At 38.6% G+C, this 21,726-nt stretch overlaps 1 protein-coding gene across 1 annotated transcript in view; it reads left to right on the top strand.

Moving 5' to 3' along the window:
* Window positions 1-21,726, top strand: part of SLC9A9 (solute carrier family 9 member A9) — a gene marked incomplete at both ends in the record, with an annotated part of 608,321 nt that overhangs the window by 11,977 nt on the left and 574,618 nt on the right. Inside the window, one exon of the mRNA XM_084232807.1 lies at window positions 10,259-10,461. Within this exon, the coding sequence (XP_084088933.1) occupies window positions 10,259-10,461 (203 nt within the window). The remainder of the gene's footprint in view (window positions 1-10,258; window positions 10,462-21,726) is intronic.

Here is a 21,726-nt window from a genome sequence, read left to right as displayed (position 1 = left end):
GCTGTGGACAGCTTCATAGGTTGTGTCTCAACCCCTTGTGCCACCAGGGAGGCCCTAGTACATATTTTTTAAATCTAAAATCACAGGTTTTCCGCCTTACAGTCTTCTATGTAAAATGTCTTAATAATGGTAAAGAGCCTTCTTTCTTTCATTTTATTTTCTTTTCAACTTGAAATTCTTCCATGCAAATTCTTTGCTAATTCTTCCTCACATAAATAGAAATGAATTTTTGTGTTAGTTTTCTCTCCATGTCCCCATCTATCTCAGTTCTCTTTTCTCTCTTCATGTAGTTGTATCCAAATGCTGCTTCTTCTGCTCCAAAATAGAGAAAATCTGCCTCCCAACAGGAAGCACACTCAGTTCTTCATCAAGCTTTTCTTGCCAGGGAGCCTCCCCCCTGAACACCCCATGCTCCTCAGCAGTGTCTGGCCCCTATCCCAGCTGACCCGAGGGTGCCGTGCAGTGCCCTCTTTGGCTTGCTTACACTGCTCCCTAAAATCCCACACCCTCTTCTCTCCCTGGCCCAGCTTCTATGCATCCTTCACAACCTTCTCTATGAAGTCTTCCCTAACACTTTGGGGGACACAGTTAGTTGATTTCTCCTTTAGGGTGCTTTGGGGACTTGGTGCATTCATTTGTTATAAAAAAAAATAAAAGAACTTTTGTATGTGTTAGGATGCAATCAGCTACTAATGACAGAATCCTTGATTGAAACAGACTAAAGCAGTAAGGGCTTTTATTATCCCCATAACTAGAAGTCCAGAGAAGATAATATTCAGTGCTGGTTGATTCTGCAGCCTGAGGTTGTCATCAAGGACCAAGTTTCTTTACTTTGCTCTTCCTTGCTGTGTTCAGTGCTGATTTTAAAGCAGGCTGGCAGCGAGTACATGTGGCAATTCCTGTTGACCTATTCAGACCTAGTAATATCCCAAAGAAGAAGAGAACTCATCTCTTCTCAGTCTTTCTTTTAGAATCTCAAAATTTTTCTATGAAACACCCCTAGCAAATTTCCCTTCACTTTTTATTGAATGAAATAGAGTCACAGTTCATTCTAGAACTAATTATCAGCAAGGGGAATGGAACTTCTTTGGAGCTGAGTCTGAGGTCAACTTACCCTGAGCACAGAACTGTGTGAGGAAGTGTAGATAATTGAATCAGGACTTTGTTGGAACAAAGCAGGGCAAGGAGGGATTCTGGGTTGACAGCCACTGGTGTCTGATACAGTCATCAGGCTAAAATAAAATATCATGTAGCAATGTAGTTTAAGGTTTGTCTTCTTCTTTTTCTTGGTAGCCACTCAATGCATAGTGAAAGAACTGTAAAATTCATTTCTTCTAAATCTTTCTGTAGTAACTATATTTGCGGAAGATGCCTAAATTCTCTCCAATATCATGCAGCATCGAAATCTGTACCTGTGCTGTGACCTGATTAGAGACATGTGTATAGCTAGGCTTGTTGCTCTGTGGGACTCCAAGGGACACAGGATCTGAAGGGAGTCATTGAAATACATCCTGATAGATACAGCATATTATATACGGCACATGCATAGCACTATGATAACATAGCATATATAGTGCACATGATATATTACATGTGTATAGTATATATGTACATATATTCTCACTATAAATGTAGTGTCTGTATATGGTTTTTGATGACAGTGGCATCATTTACACACTGTAACAGGTTGCTGAATATATACAATATAGTATTATATGTTATTGAATATATTCAGCATATATGTATATGTACTATGTGTATGCATGTATATATATATCATTATTGCTTAAGTCTGATATCTGTAACATTTGTTATCTCCCATAACTAGAAGTCCAAAGAATAATAATCTTCAGGATGGAAATTATCTATCTATCTATCTATCTATCTATCTATCTATCTATCTATCTATCTATCTATCTATGTATCTATCTATCTATCCATGTATCTATCTATCTATCTATCTGAATTCATTCAGAATCCTCTAAGAAAAGCCCCTTTAAGAAAATGCTTCAGGGCCTCCCCGGTGGCGCAGTGGTTGAGCGCTGGGTTGCTAAGCTGCTTGCAGGCTGCTCCCCGGCCACCAGAGGAGGGTCCCACATGGCGCGCAGACCTCTCCTGCCGTGCAGACCTCTCCTGCCGCCCGCTGCTCCCCTCAGCAGTGTACTTCGGTTCTTCTACCTGTTCTGCTCTGTGCTTTGGTTCTGGTGATTTCTCTCACCCTCCCATGCTTCTGACTGTACCCAGTGCTTGTATAAAAAAATAAATAAAATCTTTAAAAAAAATAAGAAAATAAAAAATAAAAAAATGTTTAAAAAAGAAAGAAAGAAAATGCTTCAGGATTAAGTAGAATGACTTTTGAAAGATGCAAGGGTATTGATTATGAAATGCAAGCTTAATATAAGAAGAGACTGAGGAAACATTTGTAATTTATTTCTTCATGGAAATCAATCATAGAACTGGAAAAGAGGGAAAAAGCTGGTAGGAGTAAGATATTTTATTGTTTTAGGGAGAGGGCCATATTTTATTTATTTTTATACCTCCCACAAGACCTAGAGCAATGCCTGTGTGTCGGTGGCGTGAAATTAAAATGAAGAGAGAGGGAGTGAAGTTTACTCATATTTTTAATGTGGAGGAGAAAGTGAAAGCCTTTCTGGAAAGACAAAGCCTCAAATTTCTAAATGTTCTTCATATTGAGTCCTTTCAAGATTGTTTCCTCCTTCCTTCCTCCCTGCTTCCTCCTCCCACCACGTACATCCCCTTGCCCCCTGCCTGTTAGGCATCTGTTTCATGAGAGTTCTAGCACAAGCTCTGTGAGAGCAGGGACATGACAGCATTTGGTGTGAGGGACCTTCCTTAGGACTCTTTAAAGTATTGGTCACTGCCTGCTACATATGCTCAGAGAATTCTTCTTGCCTCCTAGGGAGTTTGTGGACTTGGATAAAATTGGGTTGTCACTCTGCCTGAAGTGTTTGCCTATTCTAGAGGAAAAGAAATGAATAATAGCATAGAATCTCTACCCTAAACAGTCTCATTGTCTAGTGAGGAAAACAAAGCCAAGGTCTGCAAAGCAAGGCTGAACAATTAAGTCTTTATAAAATTGGGCCATACAGTGTGTGTTTCAAACTGTTAGTGTTGTAACGACTCGAAGTCAAGGGAGATCAATAAGCACAGGCCTCATCAGAGTGTATACCCCACAGGGGAGACTTGAAATGGACTGCGTAAAGTAGATTGCTTTAGGGATGAAGTTCGTTGTCCAAGCACCATCCTGGGGACTTTTATGTTGTTAGAGAGAAGTCAGGGCTGTGAACAGGCCCACACTTCTGCCACCCTAGTCGACCAGATGCCTAGACTTATAGGGCCAGGAATACATTTAGACTAGAGTTTCTGCCTGGAGAAGGTGATGCCATCAACTGGTCAAAGTAGGAGCGAACTGTACATGTGTGTGCTGCTGGCATTGCTTTGCTGGGCGAGGTGTCTGCTTTTCTCTAGGGCTGGCTCCTGGCTGACCAATGCAAGTGATAGTTTGTATTCATAAGCTATAGCACCCAGTCTTCTTTCTATGCACAAGTGTTATGTTAGGTGCTTTCTTTATCCTGTATCTCTGTGTGGGTATTAAAATACCTCCTTTCATTAGCATTTTCTTCCTGTTCACAATTCTAGTTTAATCTGCCACCTGCTCTTGTACACTATTGTGCTGGAGTATGTTAACTCAGCACTCCATTTGGAATGATACTGATTCAGGTCCTTTCTATCCAGGCTCCATGCAGTTAGTGTCTTTTATTGCCTTCTTTATATCCCACTCAAAAAAAAGTCAGAGGTCATAGTATCACCCATGATAATTTCTGAATAATTTTTAGAAAACGAATCATTCCTCGGCAAAGAGTGTTGGAAAAGTGAGTGATGTTCTTACATAGACGCCAAAACCCTTTAGAATATAGATGATGTGATTCCCCTTCTCTTTACTCACTAGTTTTATTGGTCAAGATTCTACATGGAACGCTGCTTACTGTTCTGTGGCAAATCAAACAGTCGTGGTTACATATTCATCACTTATTTGTTTTTACTCAAAGGTTAGGAAACAATATTTCTGACTCTTTCGGAGAAGAGTGCCAAAAACTGAATGAGAAATAAGTAAGGTAAAACTATTCCTGTAAGAAATCTTTTTAATTCTTTTCACTCTAATAAGTTCTCGACATTGTTGCCAACGTGATATTTGTAATATGAAAATCTGGTGGACTCTCCTTCCCTAAATCTTACTAAATCCACCAGATTTCTTAAGTCCCTCTGTATTTATATATTGCATGAGTTAGTTTATCACTGGTGACTGCTAACACAGAAACATTAACATTCCAGTGACCACAAAATAGAAATTAATTTTTCACTCCCATGAAAGTCCAAGGTAGGTGTTTCTGGTTGCTAGATGGTTTCCCCTCTCCTGGTGTCTCAGGAACCCAGACTCCTTCATTCACTTACTCTGTCTGCCTTTAGAAGCCTTTGTTTCCTTCTTATCCATTTGAGTGATACATGAAGAGATTAAACTTGACTACTTCTTCAGTGCTGTGACCCAGAAGTGGCCCACATCGCTTTTGTTTATATTCCATTGTTGAGAACCCAACCAGATGCATGATGGTCGGGAAATATAATCTCTGGCTAAGTTGTCACTTCCCAACAACTATACACATCAGGGAGAGTAAATCCGGAGGAACTTTTTGCTGTCTCTGCTGTTTTCCATGTGCTATCTATGTGTGTGCAGCCTGCATCCCAACTCAATCCCTGATTCAGCTCATCTGAACAACTCTTACATGACCTTTTAAGATTCATCTGAAGCTTCACATCATTGAAAGGAATTTGGAGTGTCTCTTCTCTACACTTATGTAATAAAGCACTTACCAGCTGTCATAGTGTCAGAGGAACAGTGGGGAGCAAACTCCGAGCCAATGAATGATGTCTTGGACAGACTCCATGGCCTTCTCCACAATAAGCAGATCTCAAGGACCTTGTAACTCCCTGCATGCCATGAACCAGACTTCCTGAATGGGGGGCAGCTGGGTAAGAAGGAGAAAGGCAGATATAAATTGGAGGTGGAAAGAGAGGAAGGCAGAGATAAGGAGAAGAAATAGATTAATGAAAGATACTTGTGGAAGCTACCTGTCCTTGGTGCTGGCAGATTTAATATTTTGACAGAGACAGTAGTAGCCTTTATTTTGACCTCATAGTGGATTTTATTGTACATTCTGATTTTTTTGGTCTCTTCTATTCAGCTTTGTGGGACTTGCTAAACCTCTTTCTTTTGGTTCCCTGCTGGATAGTGCTTTAGACTTATGGCTTTCGGCCCTCAACTGCCCTGCTCTGGGCCAACCTTGTTTTGCTGGGCATTTGCCCATGAGGGAATAACTTTCAGAGTTTGATTGGCAATGTTATTTGAAGTCCTCTTTTTCTCTGTTGCCCCTTTGAATTTTCACAACAATTAAATATGTCTTCAAATACCTTAAGAGTGCTTTCTTTGCAATTGTGCACATGGGTGTCTGGAACTTAGAAAGTACAAAATGGGCTTTTCCCTTTAATAGTTTGGGGTCCTGGGTACTCTTTAGTCATGCATCTACAATGTACATGTTGTGCTAGATTATAATTAGCATATGGGTCTTCATTTTATAAACTTGACCTATGGCGCTGGCATAGCACACTATTGGAGATACTTTGATCTGACAACTAGAAATTTTCTTGACTAACTTCCCTCAGGATTCCCCATTAGAGTTGTAGCAAACTTGCACCTCTTTTTCTTTTGTTTCCATAGAAATGTCTCTTATTACTGGTACAATATAGGCATGATTTTGGGACCCGCCTGCAGGGCTGTATCCAGAATTGTACTGATCTAGTTGTACTGATCTATTCTCAGTACTATTTCTATAAAATAATTGAATGACTTAATTTCTTATTTTTTTATTTTATTTTTTAAAGATTTATTTATTTATTTATACAAGCACTGGGTACAGTCAGAAGCGCTGGAGGGTGAGAGAATTCACCAGAGCCAGAGCGGGGAGCAGAGCAGGCAGACTGACAAAGTACACTGCTGAGGGGAGCAGCGGGCGGCAGGAGAGGTCTGTGCACCATGTGGGACCCTTGCCCGTGGCCGGGGATCAAACCGGCGCTGCAGAGGCTGTGGGCAGCTTCGCAACCCAGCGCTCAACCGCTGAGCCACCAGTGAGGCCTGAATGACTCAATTTCTTAATTGTGGAAGCTCCTCAGAAATTTCAAAGCAGGGCTATGGTGATACAAAACCTGATCTTTTTGTCAAGAGGTTTACTTCATGGCAAGGGCTCTGAAGTTGTGTAGAAGTTGTTTTTGATTTTAATATATAAACTTCTCTATAAATAGGCCCCTCCCAGGAAGACCTTTTTGGTAGAAAAGGCAAAACTTAAATCTGCATCCAGCCATCTAATGAATAAACTCCTTTATTGAACTTCTCTTTCTTTTCCCCACCTCCATTATCTTAGCAGCTCTTTCAAATGTTGTCTAAAGCCATATGGCATATGGTTGAGTTACTCAGTCATGCTTGGAGATGTACATGTTATTGTTAAACTTTTAAAAAATTCTCATATCAAAATGGTTTTATAAATGCATAGCACAAAATATGCACCCAACAAATATTTTATTAAGTAAATGTAAGGCTAATAGATGGCTGGATTCACAATAGAAAGGTAAAATCTGTGGAAATATTCTAAAATGCATACATCTATCCTTGTTTTAAATAAGGGATGGTTACCTCAGAAGTTTCTTTGCTGTTTGTTAATAAATCCATAATATTTAAAGAGTTAATAGTTACCAGACTACCATGAACATCCTAACATAATTTGTAATTTTAAAAGTCAAAGATTGTTACATGGATTCACTTCTCTAAAAGGAATGTTGTGTCATTATGTTACAGGGCCACCCTAGGGGAAACAGGATGGCCTGGGGTGTGAGTCCTCACCTGCACACTTAAGAACCTGGGACAAGACCCAAAAGCAGACATAGAGAGACAGATTAAAAAAACAAAAGATTTATTCACAAGGGGCAGGGGAATCAGGAGAAGAGAGAAGGAGGGAGAGATGGAGAGAGTGAATGAAAGAGAGAGAGAGGGAGGAGAGGCTAATTGTTCAATACATAGCAGGATGCCATCTGTCTTACCAGGAGTGCTGAGTGGTGGCCAGAGAGCACTTCAAAGCCAGCCAAAAAACAGAGTGAAGCCCAACTGTCCTCAGTCTTTTAAGATCAACATGGCCACTCAGCTCCATCCCTGACTCCGAGCAACCTCCTCCCCAGTTTAGGAAGTCAGGTTCATGGCATGCTGGGAATTGCAATCTGTGATCTCCTCACCTCAAAAGTGGAGGTGGAGACTGGAAAGATCGGGGGTGGAGTCCAATCAGCATAACAGTCACTGGCTCAGAGTTTGCTCTTTGCTGTTCTTCTAACAATTAGAAAGTATATGGCTACAGGAAAGCAAAAACATGGTTCAAATTTGTTTTAAAAAATGAGATAATGTATCAAATCACATAAAAGAAGCCTAGAATTTGGGTAAATCTAAAATAAGTTTATTCAGGGGCCTCCTTGGTGGCCTAGGAGTTAAGTTTCAGCACTATCACCACTATAGCCTGAGTTCAATCCATGACCAGGGAGCTAACCCACAGGGTGTGGCAGACCTCTCTTGTCTTACCCGCTGCTCCCCTTAGCAGTGTATATCAATAAATCCGCCTGTTCTGCTCCCCACTCTGTCTCTGGTGAATCCTCTCACCTATACCCCAGTTTTTTTTTTTTTTTTTGTAATGTGCCATTTTTATTTTATTTTATTTTTATATTTCCCATACAATTGCAACCCTCTTATTTTGACCCCAATCCCTTCTTTCTCCCCCTCCCCCCCCATAGTGTGTCTCTGGTGCATAGTTGTTTGTTGATTTTGATTTTTTCTTTCTTATAGTTATTCTTTTTCCCGGTCCCTTATTTAGGTTTTCTAGATTCCTGCTATGAGTGAGACCATTTGGTATTTTTCTTTTTCTTTCTGGCTTATTTCTCTGAGCATGATCCCTTCCAGAGCCATCCATGTTGCTGCAAATTGCATGTGTTTATCTTTTTTGATTGCTGAGTAATATTCCATTGTGTATATGTATATATGTACCACATCTTCTTGATCCAGTTATCTATTTTTGGGCATTTGGGTTGTTTCCAAAGCTTAGCTATTGTAAACAGTGCTGCTATAAACACAGGGGTGCAGGTGTTCTTTGGAATTGATGTTTCTGTGCCCTTTGGGTAAATACCTAGGAGTGGAATTGCTGGATCATATGGAAGCTCTGTCTTTAGTATTTTGAGGAATCTCCACACAGCTCTCCATAGTGGTTGGACCAGTTTGCACTCCCACCAGCAGTGCAGGAGAGTTCCTTTTTCTCCACATCCTCGCCACATTTGTTGTTGCTAGTTTTTTTAATATGTGCCATTCTCATTGGTGTGAGATGGTATCTCATTGTAGTTTTGATTTGCATTTCCCTGATTATAAGTGATGTTGAACATTTTTTCACATGCCTGTTGACCATTTGTATTTCCTCTTTGGAGAAGTTTCTTTTTAGCTCTTCTGCCCATTTTTTGACTGGATTATTTTCTTTGTTTTTGTTGTGTCTCATCAGCTCTTTGCAGATTTTTGTGATCAGTCCTTTATCATTAGTGTTGTGTGCAAAAATGTTCTCCCAGTTGGTGGGGTTTCTCTTTGCTTTGGTTATTGTCTCTTTTGCTGTGTAGAAGCTTTTTAATTTGATGTAGTCTCAGCTGTTTATCTTTGCCTTCACTATCACTGCTTTGGGTGATGTGTCTGAAAAGATGTCTTTGATGTGCAAATCACGTAGTGTTTCGCCTATATTTCCTTCTATGTATTTTATGGTTTCAGGTCTTATGTCTAGTTCTTTAATCCATTTTGAATTGATTTTTGTGTATGGTGTGAGGTAGTGGTCAAGCTTCATTCTTTCGCATGTAGCGACCCAGTTTTTCCAGCACCATTTATTGAACAAACTTTCTTTGCTCCAATGCCATATTCTTTGCTCCTTTGTCAAAGATTAGTTGACCATAAATCTGTGGGTTTATTTCTGGATTTTCTATTCGATTCCATTGGTCTGTATGTCTGTTCTTGTTCCAATGCCATGCAGTTTTGATGATTATGGCTTTGTAGTATAGTTTGATACCTGGGAGAATGATGCCTCCATTCCCTTCCTTTTTTTTCAGGAGGGCTTTGGCTATTCAAGTTTTTTGGTGGTGCCATATGAATTTTATCAATATTTTTTCTATTTCTTTGAAGAATGACATTGAAATTTTAATTGGAATAGCATTGAATCTGTAGATTGCTTTTGGTAGGATGGCCATTTTGATAATGTTAATTCTTCCAATCCATGAGCAGGGGATGTCTTTCCATTTCTTTGTGTCTACTTCTATTTCTTTTAACAGTGTTTTATAGTTTTCTTTGTATAGGTCCTTTACTTCTTTTGTTAGGTTTATTCCCAAGTATTTGATTTTTTTTGTTTCAATAATAAAAGGAATGATTTTCTTGATTTCTTCTTCTTCAGATTTATTGTTTGTTATACCCCAGTTCTTTTATGAAAAAAAAAAAAAATAGTTGATTAGTGGCTCAGTGAAATCTTGGGCTGGATTCTGTCTGCATCTTGGTCCTATCATCTTATTTTATTGACTTTGTCCATGAATTAGATTTCCTTAACGTTTTAACATACATTACAGAAATAATAGAAAGCATATTTTCTCTCCTAAGGGAGAGAAAAAATGCCTAAATGCCTTTCCCCCAACCAGGTGTATAAGTGTTTCCTTTTAGTCTGAAGGAACTGACTTAGATACATGCTGATTTGTGGACCAGAACATTCTACAAGGGAATTCCATATCCTCACTGGTGCGATTACTCAGTATCTTTCGCAGAACAAACATTTTCCTGAAGCATTTGGAAGGACAAAAGAGGTGGGTAGCTCTACTCTCCAAAATTCATGGGTTCATTAGGAAGAATGAAAGGATCATACATGCTTGATAGTCAAGGTATAGTGTCCACCACAACTATTTTAAGACCTATCAAACTGGTGTTATAGAAGAGTGAGCCATTTTCTAAACCAGACAATGACCAACCCTTTCCCTTGCCCCTTCTACAAGTTCTAAATTTCATATTTAAAATAATACAATAGGGAACATTTTAGATTACCTTCTTTAATATAATTATTTATATATATATATTTTATTTTAGGCCTCATAATGGGATTGATCTTACGCTATGCTACAGCACCTACTGATATTGAAAGTGGAACTGTTTATGATTGTGGAAAACTGAACTTCAGTCCATCAACTTTATTGATTAATATCACTGACCAAGTATATGAATATAAATACAAGAGAGAGATAAGCCGGCATAACATCAGTCCTCACCAAGGCAATGCTATACTTGAAAAGGTAAGGGACCTATTGGTCATAGATTTTTTTTTTCCAGTATAAATAATATGTGAACCATTATATGTGAACCATTAAAAAGGTCTTGCATTTTACATACATACAAAAATATATGCCCTTTAGTAATAACACACTAGTGGGGTGACTTAATTGATGAATTTTACTCTTAGAGGAAGCTCAATGCTGTTTTTTTTCTTTTAATGCAAACAGTTGTAATAGTTTAAAAGAACATAATAGAGCTGACTCTGCCTTTAATGATACTAGATTGAAGTTTTAGGTGCCATTGTGTATATTGCTAGCTGACTACTTCCTTCCACTCTAAAGCCAAAAAGAAAATGTAGGAGAATGAAAAAATTGCATTTGCAAACCTCATCTAGGGGGACTAGCTTTGGGCTGCAACACAAAGCACTGACACCTTGACTGTTTATGAATACACTGATGCATTCACACTCAAGAGAGCTTGATTTAGTTTTTTTGGGCATTTGGGTTGTTTCCATATCTTAGCTGTTGTAAATAGTGCTGCAGTAAGCATAGGAGTACAGGTTTCCTTTTGAAAGTCATCATCTTTTTTTTAAAAGATTTATTTAAAATAAATTTACATATACACAATGGAATATTACTCAGCAATCAAAAAAGATAAACACATGCAGTTTGCAGCAACATGGATAGAGCTAGAAGGGATCACGCTCAGCAAAATGAGTCAGAAAGAAAAAGAAAAATACCAGATGATCTCACTCATAGCTGGAATCTAGAAAACCTAAACAAGGGACCAGGAAAAAGACTAATTAATACAAAGTAAAAATCAAAATCAACAAGCAACTATAAACCAGAGATACACTACTGGGTGCGGGGGAGGGGAGAGGGATGGGGAGCCAAAGGACTATGGTCAAAATAAGGGGGGGGGGGTGCAATTGTATGGGGAATATAACCAAAATGAAAATGCCTACATTGTGCAAAAATGAAAAATGATGTAAGAATTATATAAAATAAAAGAAAAGAAAAGAATTATTTATTATTTATTTTTATTTTTAATTTATTTTAATTTTTTTAAAGATTTGTTTATTCATGCATACAAGAACCAGGGTACAGGCCAGATAAAAAGGAGGGTGAGAGGATTCACCAGAGACAGAGCGGGGAACAGAACAGGAAGACTGACTGAAATACACTGCTGAGGGGAGTAGCAGGCGAGACAGGAGAGGTCTGCCGCGCCATGTGGGTAGCTCCCAGGCTGGCCGGAATTAAACCCACACTGCAGAGGCTGTGGACAGCTCCACAGCACTGCACTTTACTGCCTGTGCCACCAGGGGAGGCCCAGATTTATTTTTCTACAAGAACCAGTCTACAGGCTAGATGTGCAGGAGGGTAAGAGGATTCACCCGAGACAGAGTTGGGAACAGAACAGGCAGACTGACTGAAATACACTGCTGAGGGGAGCAGTGGGCAAGACAGGAGAGGTCTGCCCTGCCATGTGTGTATTTCTGCAGCCGGTGCGGATCGAACTCGTGCTGTAGAGGCTGCGGATCGCTTCATAGTGCAGTGCTTAACCTCTGTGCCATTAGGGAGGCCCTGTATACATCTTCTTCTATTTTGAAAGATTTGTGGCAGGAGGGGAGTCACTTTTTCTACAACTTTTACTCTTTCAAGATTGGTAATTTACAGTTTTTTTTTTCCACGTTATCTTTCACTAGCAAATTTCTAGGTGAACACTCCTTGAGCATTTGGTAAGAATGCAGTAAAGTAATATGAATTAAGGTATTAGTCTAATCTGACTTAGGAAAGTGAATTTAAGGTACACAAAAGCAAATTAAATATTATATTTTTAAAATAAATAGATGCAATTTTTAGATCTGCTGTTTTGGATTATCTGTTCCATGTGATTCTTTTGTTTATATGAATAATAGATGTTATCTATTATATATTTTTAGATGACAATTTTGGCAGCATTGTATTTTAATTAAAACACCCTCTTCAGTGCCTCCCTGGTAGTGCAGGAGGTTGCGCGCAGAGCTGTGAATCTGTCTGCAGCCTCTGTGTCACAGGTTAGATCCCGGCCAGTCAGCGAGATACCCACGTGGTGTGGCAGACTTCTCCTGTTGCACCGGCTGCTCCCCTCAGCAGTGTATTTCAGCTAGTCTGCCTGTTCTCTTCCCCACTCTGTCTCTCATGAGTCTTCTCACCCTTCTGCACATCTGGCCTCTACCCCAGTTCTTGTATAAATAAATAAATAAATCTAAAAAAAAAAAACCTCTTCAATTGTGCTTTATATCTAACACTGTATGTGGACATAAGTATTTCCTACAATTTCTTACACTTTTTAAAATTTTTTTAAAGATTTATTTATTTATGCATATAAGAATTGGGGTATAGGCCAGAGGTATGGGAGGGTGAGAGGATTCACCAGAGACAAAGTGCGGAACAGAACAGGCAGATCAACTGACATACACTGCTGAGGAGAGCAGCAGGCAAGACAGGAGAGGTCTTCTGCGCCATGTGGGTGTCTCCCTGGCCAGGGGTCAAACTCATGTTGCAGTGGCTGCAGATAGCCTCATAGGTTGTGTCTTAACCCTTTGTGCCACCAAGGAGGCCCTTTCTTACACTTTTTTATCTGCATTTTTAAGCAGCAAACAGATTGAACTCCCAAAATGTAATCAGTTTTCTCTTTCAGTATAGCAATTTTATTCTTCAATGATTGCCAACAAACACCTATTCAGAAACTTTGTTACTGTATATTGACATATTGATTGTTTTGTCAGCAACCAAAGTCAAGTGTTTGCTTTTAGACAATTAATGCAAGAGATAAAGAAAATAGCTAAGCTGTTGGGACCTCCCACTCCCCACCTTAAACTTTTCAGTATGTGGATCTGCACATGGAATACACATTTGACTTTGAACAGCTCAATTAGCTAATTCCTAAATCATGTGACTCATTAAGTCACAATTAGCAGTTGCTTCAGGCATCCAGTGTTTGCAATGGGCAACTCAGTTCCCAGAGAAAATCCTCTCTCATGGCTAAAGGAGAAAGGTTGTCCACCAATGCTTATTAAATGCCTTTATGTTGAAAGGAGCTTATCTATAAATGTCCAGAGTATTTTAATACACATTTGTTACTTATGTGACACTGTGGGGACACTCTCATCAGTCTGTGAAAATGAGCAATGTATAGCCTGTCTTCCTTTCTGGGATTTCTCTACTGCATGTAACAAGTTATTGAACTTGAACTAATCAATCAGTACATCTCAGATGTAAAAGAACTCCAAAGAAGGGTCCCCTGGAATGTTTATAGGGAGGTAAAATTGAGGAATGGGGGGAAATTTCAGGACCAGAGAGATCTTCCATACCTTCTTAGGAAGTTTCGGAAGTTCCTTGATCTTTTTTTTTTTTTAAAGATTTATTTATTTATTTTATACGAGAACTGGGGTACCGGCCAGATGCGTGAGAGGATTCACCAGAGACAGAGCGGGGAACAGAACAGGCAGACTGATGAAACACACTTCTGAGGGGAGCAGTGGGCGCGACAGGAGAGGTCTGCCATGCCATGTGGGACCCTCATCAGCCGGCCGGGATTGAACTGGCACTGTCGGCTGTGGACAGCTTCACAGCGCGGTGCTCAACTGCCTGTGCCACTAGGGGAGGCCCTCCTTGATCCTTTTAATCTCCAAGCTTTTTATCTGTAACATGGGGGAGATTAGAACTTATTTTGTAGGATTCTTTTCATCTTTAAATGAAATGGTGGGGCCTCCCTAGTGGCACAAGGGGTTAAACATCAGGAAGAAATCCATAGCTACTGTAACACGAGTTTGATCCCCAGCTGGCCAAGGAGCTACCCACATGGTGTGGCAGACTGCTTCTGAAATTGAACCCTCTCATAGATGAACAAAACAGGAATTTAAGCACTAAAATTTATTAACTCAGTAGTTCTTAAGTTTGTATGCATTATGGAATCACCAGAAGCTTCAAAAAATCCCTGATTCCTGTGCTGCATCCCTGAAGTCTGTGATTTTACTGCTTTAGGGTGTGGCCTGAGCTTTGGAATGTTTAGATTCCGGGCAATTCTAATGAGCAGACAGGTTTGGGAATCACTGATTTAATCCCAGGTGTGTTGGGTGAACATGGTGAGGAGCCAGGCCATTTCTGTGTTTCTCCTCATTTCCACTGCTGAACAACTACCAGCCCCTTTGATTTTGTTCCTCAAACACACCAAGCACTTTCTTGCTTCAGGACCTCTGCATGTCTTGCTTTTTGACTAAAATGTTTGCTTTTCAATTGTTGTAATCTTTTTGTCCCTAGAGCTTGGATTTGAAATGCTCTCTCTTCAAAGAAGGACAGATTTCCCTCTTTGACAAATTTCTCACATAATTCATTCTCTTTCTCTCTCTTTTACACATGTGCGCATGCACGCGCTTGCACACACACACGCACATGCAGACATAGACACACACATCATTGTCCTTCTTACGTTGTTATTGTTTACTAGACTGTAAACTTCACAAAGGCATGGATCATGATATTTCACTACCAGTGTGTCTTCGGTGTCTGTCATAGTGTCTTAGGCGTAATAGAGCTAAATGAATACTTCATGAATAAATGAATGAAATTGAAAGTGTCTGAGAGCTTGACAGAGCACAAAACAGCTGTAGTATTTGAACATTTTCACCATGGAGTGGGTAGACTTGTTGTGTCCTGGATGTTTCATGCTTGAAGAAACTAACATACTATCTGATCTTAGTTGTGCACATGAAGGTAATAAATTTATATACAGAGAAATTATATGATGGGTCCAGGGTCATCTCCTCACAATTGGAAAGGCTTCCCCAGTGGCTCTGTTGACAGAGAAGGGTAGCAGTGTGTCTTTGGCTGACACCTGGGGACTCACAAAGTGAGATAGGGGAAGGAGGTGAGAACTAGAGCTGAAGGGAGAGTGGTGGTTGGAGGACAGGAAGAGGCCCAGCATCGCAGAGCAAAGGAGTCTTGTATGGTCAGAACCACAGGAAGAAGTGCAGTGTGGTGATGATTCAGAAGCTATCAATGTGGCCCCTCTGGGTCCTTTTCCTTTGTGGTACAGATTAAAGTGGATATTTGTCCTTATTTTTAAAAGTTACAGGATGAGGAAGTGAGTTTAACTTTCAATTAGAAGAATGTAGTTTAGAGGCTTGGATAAAATTCCTGTTTTCTGTATTTAGAAAAGCTGGAATGAATTCCCGTGCTATGGAATCCCCTCTTGGAAGATACTAGAAACAGTCCCAGGCTTGATGGCTCCCTGAGTTACTTCCATTAAGAGGGTGTAAAACTGGAAAACATGTGAACTGCTGGCATTTAATAAATAACATATTTTTTATGTTATTTTTTATGTTATTTTTATATTTCAGGAAATATCATACATATATCAAACGTGTTTTGTTCATGCAGGTAAATGTGTCAAAAAAAATTCTTTTTTAAAATATTTTCATTTAAAGATAGTGAAACAACCTCCTGATAGAATAAATCTAAATTGTGCTGTTCTGTATCTTTCCAGTTGACATTTCCTGTATATTTGTAATTTTTTTGGTATGGATCCAATGTATCCTTAACGAGTTTTAACCTAGTGGAATCTATATTCTATTAAAGAATAGCTTTACAAACATTACTTTGTTATATAAAATATAGAAACATCAAAATGTTTATTAGGTATTTCTGAATTTCCTATCATTAGGAAGTTTTAAAATTGAGAGTTTGAGAACTTTCTCCATCACTATTCATTATTTTCTCTCTCACTTTCAACACAAATGAATAGAGTGAGTACCATTGATTTCAATTCTGAAATAAGATCTATAATCTGAAGGAGTTTGCTGGTAAATCAGGGTAAAGCCCAGCCTATGAAAACTACACCATAGGCAGGTATCAAAGGAGAAGGCCACAGGCACTCAGAAGGGGGATGTATTATTTCTTTTTAGGGGTGATAAGAAATATTTCAAAGAAAGATACTTGACTGATTCTGTGGCAGTGATGTTTGTGGTAAGTGGAGGTGGTAGAGACTTTCGAAGCAGAGGGAAAAGCTTAAAATAGAGTTTGAAAAGGGGGTTGAAAATATTCTAAGAGAGAAAAACATTTCCAACTTACTGAAGTATGGAAGACCAGTGAATCGGAAGGCTGGAAATAAGATCAGAGCTTGATTATGGAAACCTTTGCATGTCATGTTCAGCAATGCCCACGATGTTTGTAGTCAGTGGAAGAGTGTGGTGACAAGAGTGAAGGAATAATTAGGGTGAGGGGTAAAGTGTAGAGAGTGAAAGCAAAGAGACAGAGGAAGCCTAAGCTTGGATGGTAACTGAGAGGCAGATGGAAGGAAGGAAGGAAGGAAGTGACCATAGAATTTAGGCCAGCTCAGCACAAGGAGGACTAGAAAACAGCTTACGTTGCTCTCCTGGTTTTGTGGTTTCACAGAACGTGGTGGGGCAGGAATGAAGAAGTTAGAAGTTCAAGGAAAGGACTGATTTTAAAGGGAAATCACAAGTACAATTTAAAACTGATGAATGAATGAATGAATGAATGAATTGATGGATGGATCTAGCATTAATTATTTATGATTCATTTCACACATTGTATGTTTACCAGATTGAGTTGGAAATGTCAGCAGGTCACTGAACTGAAAGGTCTTGCACTCACAGTAAATTTTTAACAGTTGTCAGCACAGTTAAATTTATACTTCTTATCATTGACTGTAATGTAAAAAGTCAAAGGAAATTATCCAATGAATATTTTGTAAGTCTTCACTTCCTGTTTGACAAGTGACACTATCATTTGGTAAGGGAAGTTATTTTGGAATAAGTTACACTGCTGAGTAATTTGTCCTGTCTTGTTTTGATAGAGAATTGCCAGACTGCAAAGAGTTCAGTGAAGCTATTACCAATTGTGGTGATAATACTGTATACTTTAGAGATATTTTAAGGAAACCCTTATAGCACCAACTAATCATATGACTTTCAAAAATAATTTTGCATTTGTAGCATGAAAACATCAATATCTTAGCTTTTTCTTGTCCAACTTTCCCCAATGGTGATTTTGACTTTTTCTGGTTTATAGTTTTAATTCTCATATCTTTATTTATAAGTTACTTTTTTCTTTCAGTTGTTCCCCATGCTTGCTTATTCTGTCTGCAGAGGTCAGAAGGCAAAGCCCTTCTAGTAACAGGTAAAACTTGACCAGAAAGTATTATTGGACCACAAGAAAAATATCTGCATCTGATGCAAGGACACTTGGGTAGGATTAAGAAAAAACTGGAGCAAGTCTCTTCTAGAACTGTTAGAGGCATATTGAGAGAAACAAGCATCATAATAAATCAGCACTTGGGGCTTAGAGAAACACTTGTAGTATTCTATCAATTATTCCTCCATTCTTTAGTGAACAGGAATTTATGGTTTACTTCTCTACGTAACAAGGTTTGGCTCTTACTGTGTGAGATGGTCTTGGGGAATAAGCTCAGCAGTGAGTTGAATGAAGCTGTTTGGTTAGACCTAACTCCCTTCCTTCTAAACCTAGGTAAGATATTTGCTGTTAATAAAGAGACAATATTTTTATTTGTTTTAGGTGTTTTTTCCACCTTTGTTCAACTTTGCAGAATGTTGGCTTAAGAAATAATTTTATAAATATTTCTTTTTTTAAAAAGATTTATTTATATTTATACAAGAACTGGGGTACAGGCCAGAGGCACGGGAGGGTGAGAGGTTTCACCAGAGACAGAGCGGGGAGCAGAACAGGCAGACAGATCGAAATACACTGCTGAGGGGAGCAGCGGGCGAGACAGGAGAGGTTTACTATGTTATATGGGAATCTCCCTGGCCAGCCAGGAATCAAACCCGCCCTGTAGTGGCTGGGAACAGCTTCACCCCACTGCACTCAACCCGCTGTGCCACCAGGGAGGCCAATTTTATAAATATTTCAAAACTAAAAATTTCATGGATTTTTTTTTTTTGCTTTGAATGGTATCTTTTATTTATTTCATTTTTCCTAGTGTTACTGAGATATAATTGACATATGACATTGTAGTTATTTAAGGTATCCAACTTGATGATGTGTACTTATTGTAAAATGATGACCACAATTAGTTAACAGCCATTACTTCACAGTTTGAATTTTTTCTTGTGATGAGAACTTTTAGCATCTATTCTTAACAATTTACAACTATATAATAGAGCATTGCTAATAGTTACCACGCTGCATATATCTCCAGAATTTATTTGTCATTAATTGGAAATTTGTATCTTTTGATCCTTCTTCACCTATTTCACCACCTCACTCCCCTAGCCTCAAGCAACCACCTATGTTTTATATTTCCATGAGTTTGATTTTTTTAGTATATTCCACATGCATTGATAAGTGAGATCATATCATATTTGTCTTTCTTTGTCTGACATTTCACTTAGCATAATACCCTCAAGTTCAGCCATGTTTATTTTTTTTGCATCCTTATTTATTTATTTATAGCTTGTCTTTTTTTTATAATAATAAATTTTATTTTTATATTCCCCATACAATTGCAACCCCCCCATTCTGACCCCAATCCCACCCCTCCCATCCCCCACCCCCCAAAAAGTGTCTCTGGTTCATAGTTTTTTGTTGATTTTGATTTTCACTTTCTTATAGTCATTCATTTTCCTGGTCCCTTATTTAAGTTTTCTAGATTCCTGATATGAGTGAGACCATCCGTTATTTTTCTTTTTCTTTTTGGCTTATTTTGCTGAGCATGATCCCTTCCAGCGCCATCCATGTTGCTGCAAATTGCATGTGTTTATCTTTTTTGAATGCTGAGTAATATTCCATGGTGTATATGTACCACATCTTCTTGATCCAGTCATCTATTTTTGGGCATTTGGGCTGTTTCCAAAGCTTAGCTATTGTAAATAGTGCTGTTATAAACATAGGGGTGCAGGTGTTCTTTGGAATTGATGTTTCTGTGCCCTTTGGGTAAATACCTAGGAGTGGAATTGCTGGATCATATGGAAGCTCTATGTTTAGTAGGTCCAGAAATCTCTACACAGCTCTCCATAGTGGTTGGACCAGTTTGCACTCCCACCAACAGTGCAAGAGAGTTCCTTTTTCTCCACACCCTCACCAACATATGTTGTTGCTAGTTTTTTTAATATGTGCCATTCTCACTGGTGTAAGATGGTATCGCATGGTTGTTTTGATTTGCATTTCCCTGATTACAAGTGATGTTGAACATTTTTTCATATGCCGTGGGCCATTTGCATTTCCTCTTCAGAGAAGTTTCTTTTTAGCTCTTCTGCCCATTTTTTGACTGGATTATTTTCTTTGTTGTTGTTGAGTCTCATCAGCTCTTTGCAGATTTTTGTGATCAGTCCTTTATCATTAGTGTTGGGTGCAAAAATGTTCTCCCAGTTGGTGGGGTTTCTCTTTGTTTTTGTTATTGTCTCTTTTGCTGTGCAGAAGCTCTTTAATTTGATGTAGTCCCAGCTGTTTGTCTTTGCCTTTACTATCACTGCTTTGGGTGATGTGTCTGAAAAGATGTCTTTGATGTGCAAATCACGTAGTGTTTCACCTATATTTCCTTCTATGTATTTTATGGTTTCAGGTCTTATGTCTAGTTCTTTAATCCATTTTGAGTTGATTTTTGTGTATGGTGTGAGGTAGTGGTCAAGCTTCATTCTTTTGCATGTAGCGACCCAGTTTTCCCAGCACCATTTATTGAACAAACTTTCTTTGCTCCAATGCATATTCTTTGCTCCTTTGTCAAAGATTAGTTGACCATAAATCTGTGGGTTTATTTCTGGATTTTCTATTCGATTCCATTGGTCTGTATGTCTGTTCTTGTTCCAATGCCATGCAGTTTTGATGATTATGGCTTTGTAGTATAGTTTGAAGTCTGGGCGTGTGATGCCTCCATTCCCTTCTTTTTTTTTTCAGGAGAGCTTTGGCTATTCGGGGTTTTTTGTGATTCCATATGAATTTCATCAATAATTGTTCTATTTCTTTGAAGAATGACATTGAAATTTTGATTGGAATAGCATTGAATCTGTATATTGCTTTTGGTAGGATGGCCATTTTAATAATGTTTATTCTTCCAATCCATGAGCAGGGGATGTCTTTCCATTTTTTTGCGTCTTCTTCTATTTCTTTTAACAGTGTTTTATAGTTTTCTTTGTATAGGTCCTTTACCTCTTTTGTTAGATTTATTCCCAAATATTTAATTTTTTTTGTTTCAATAAAAAAAGGGATGGTTTTTTTGATTTCTTCTTCTTCAGATTTATTGTTTGTGTATAGGAAGGCTACTGACTTTTGCGTGTTGATTTTGTATCCTGCCACTTTACTGAACTGATTGATGAGTTGAATTAGTTTTTCTGTGGAGTTTTTGGGGTTCTCTCTGTATATTATCATATCATCTGCAAATAGTGACAGTTTGACTTCTTCATTTCCTATTTGGATTCCTTGGATGTCTTTCTCTTGTCATATTGCTCTGGCTAGGACTTCCAGTATTATATTGAAAAGCAGTGGTGAGAGTGGATATCCTTGTCTTGTTCCAGATCTTAATGGAATTGCTTTCAGATTTTCACCATTGAGAATGATACTGGCTGTTGGCTTGTTATAGATGGCCTTTATGATGTTGAGGTATGTTCCTTGTATCCGAAGAATTTCAAGGTCTTTTATCATGAATGGGTGTTGCACTTTGTCGAAAGCTTTCTCAGCATCTATTGATATTATCATATGGTTTTTATATTTCTTTTTGTTGATGTGTTGGATAACGTTGATTGATTTTCAGATGTTAAACCATCCTTGTGTCCCTGGAATGAATCCTACTTGGTCGTGGTGAATTATCTTATGGATACATTGTTGGATTCTGATAGCTAAAATTTTATTGAGGATTTTTGCATCAGTGTTCATTAGGGAGATTGGCCTGTAGTTTTCCTTTTTTGTGTTGTCCTTGTTCGGTTTTGGTATTAGTGTAATGTTGGCTTCATAGAATGTATTTGGTATTGTCCCTTCCTTCTCAAATTTTTGAAAGAGTTTGTGAAGGATAGGCACTAATTCGTCTCTGAATATTTGGTAGAATTCATTTGTAAATCCATCAGGTCCTGGGGTTTTGTTTTTGGGGAGGTTTTTGATTACCATTTCAATTCCGCTGCTTGTAATTGGTCTGTTTAGATGTTTTATTTCTTCTTTATCTAGCTTTGGGTGATTGTAGAGTTGTAGGAATTTGTCCATCTCCTCTAGATTATTGAACTTGTTTCCATATAACTGTTCATAGTAGTTACTGATTATTCTTTTGATTTCTGC

This window comes from Talpa europaea, assembly GCF_964194135.1.
Source record: "Talpa europaea genome assembly, chromosome: 4".
NCBI lineage: Eukaryota > Metazoa > Chordata > Mammalia > Eulipotyphla > Talpidae > Talpa > Talpa europaea.
Note: the sequence above shows the minus strand (reverse complement) of the source record. Positions and strands in the feature narration are given on the sequence as shown.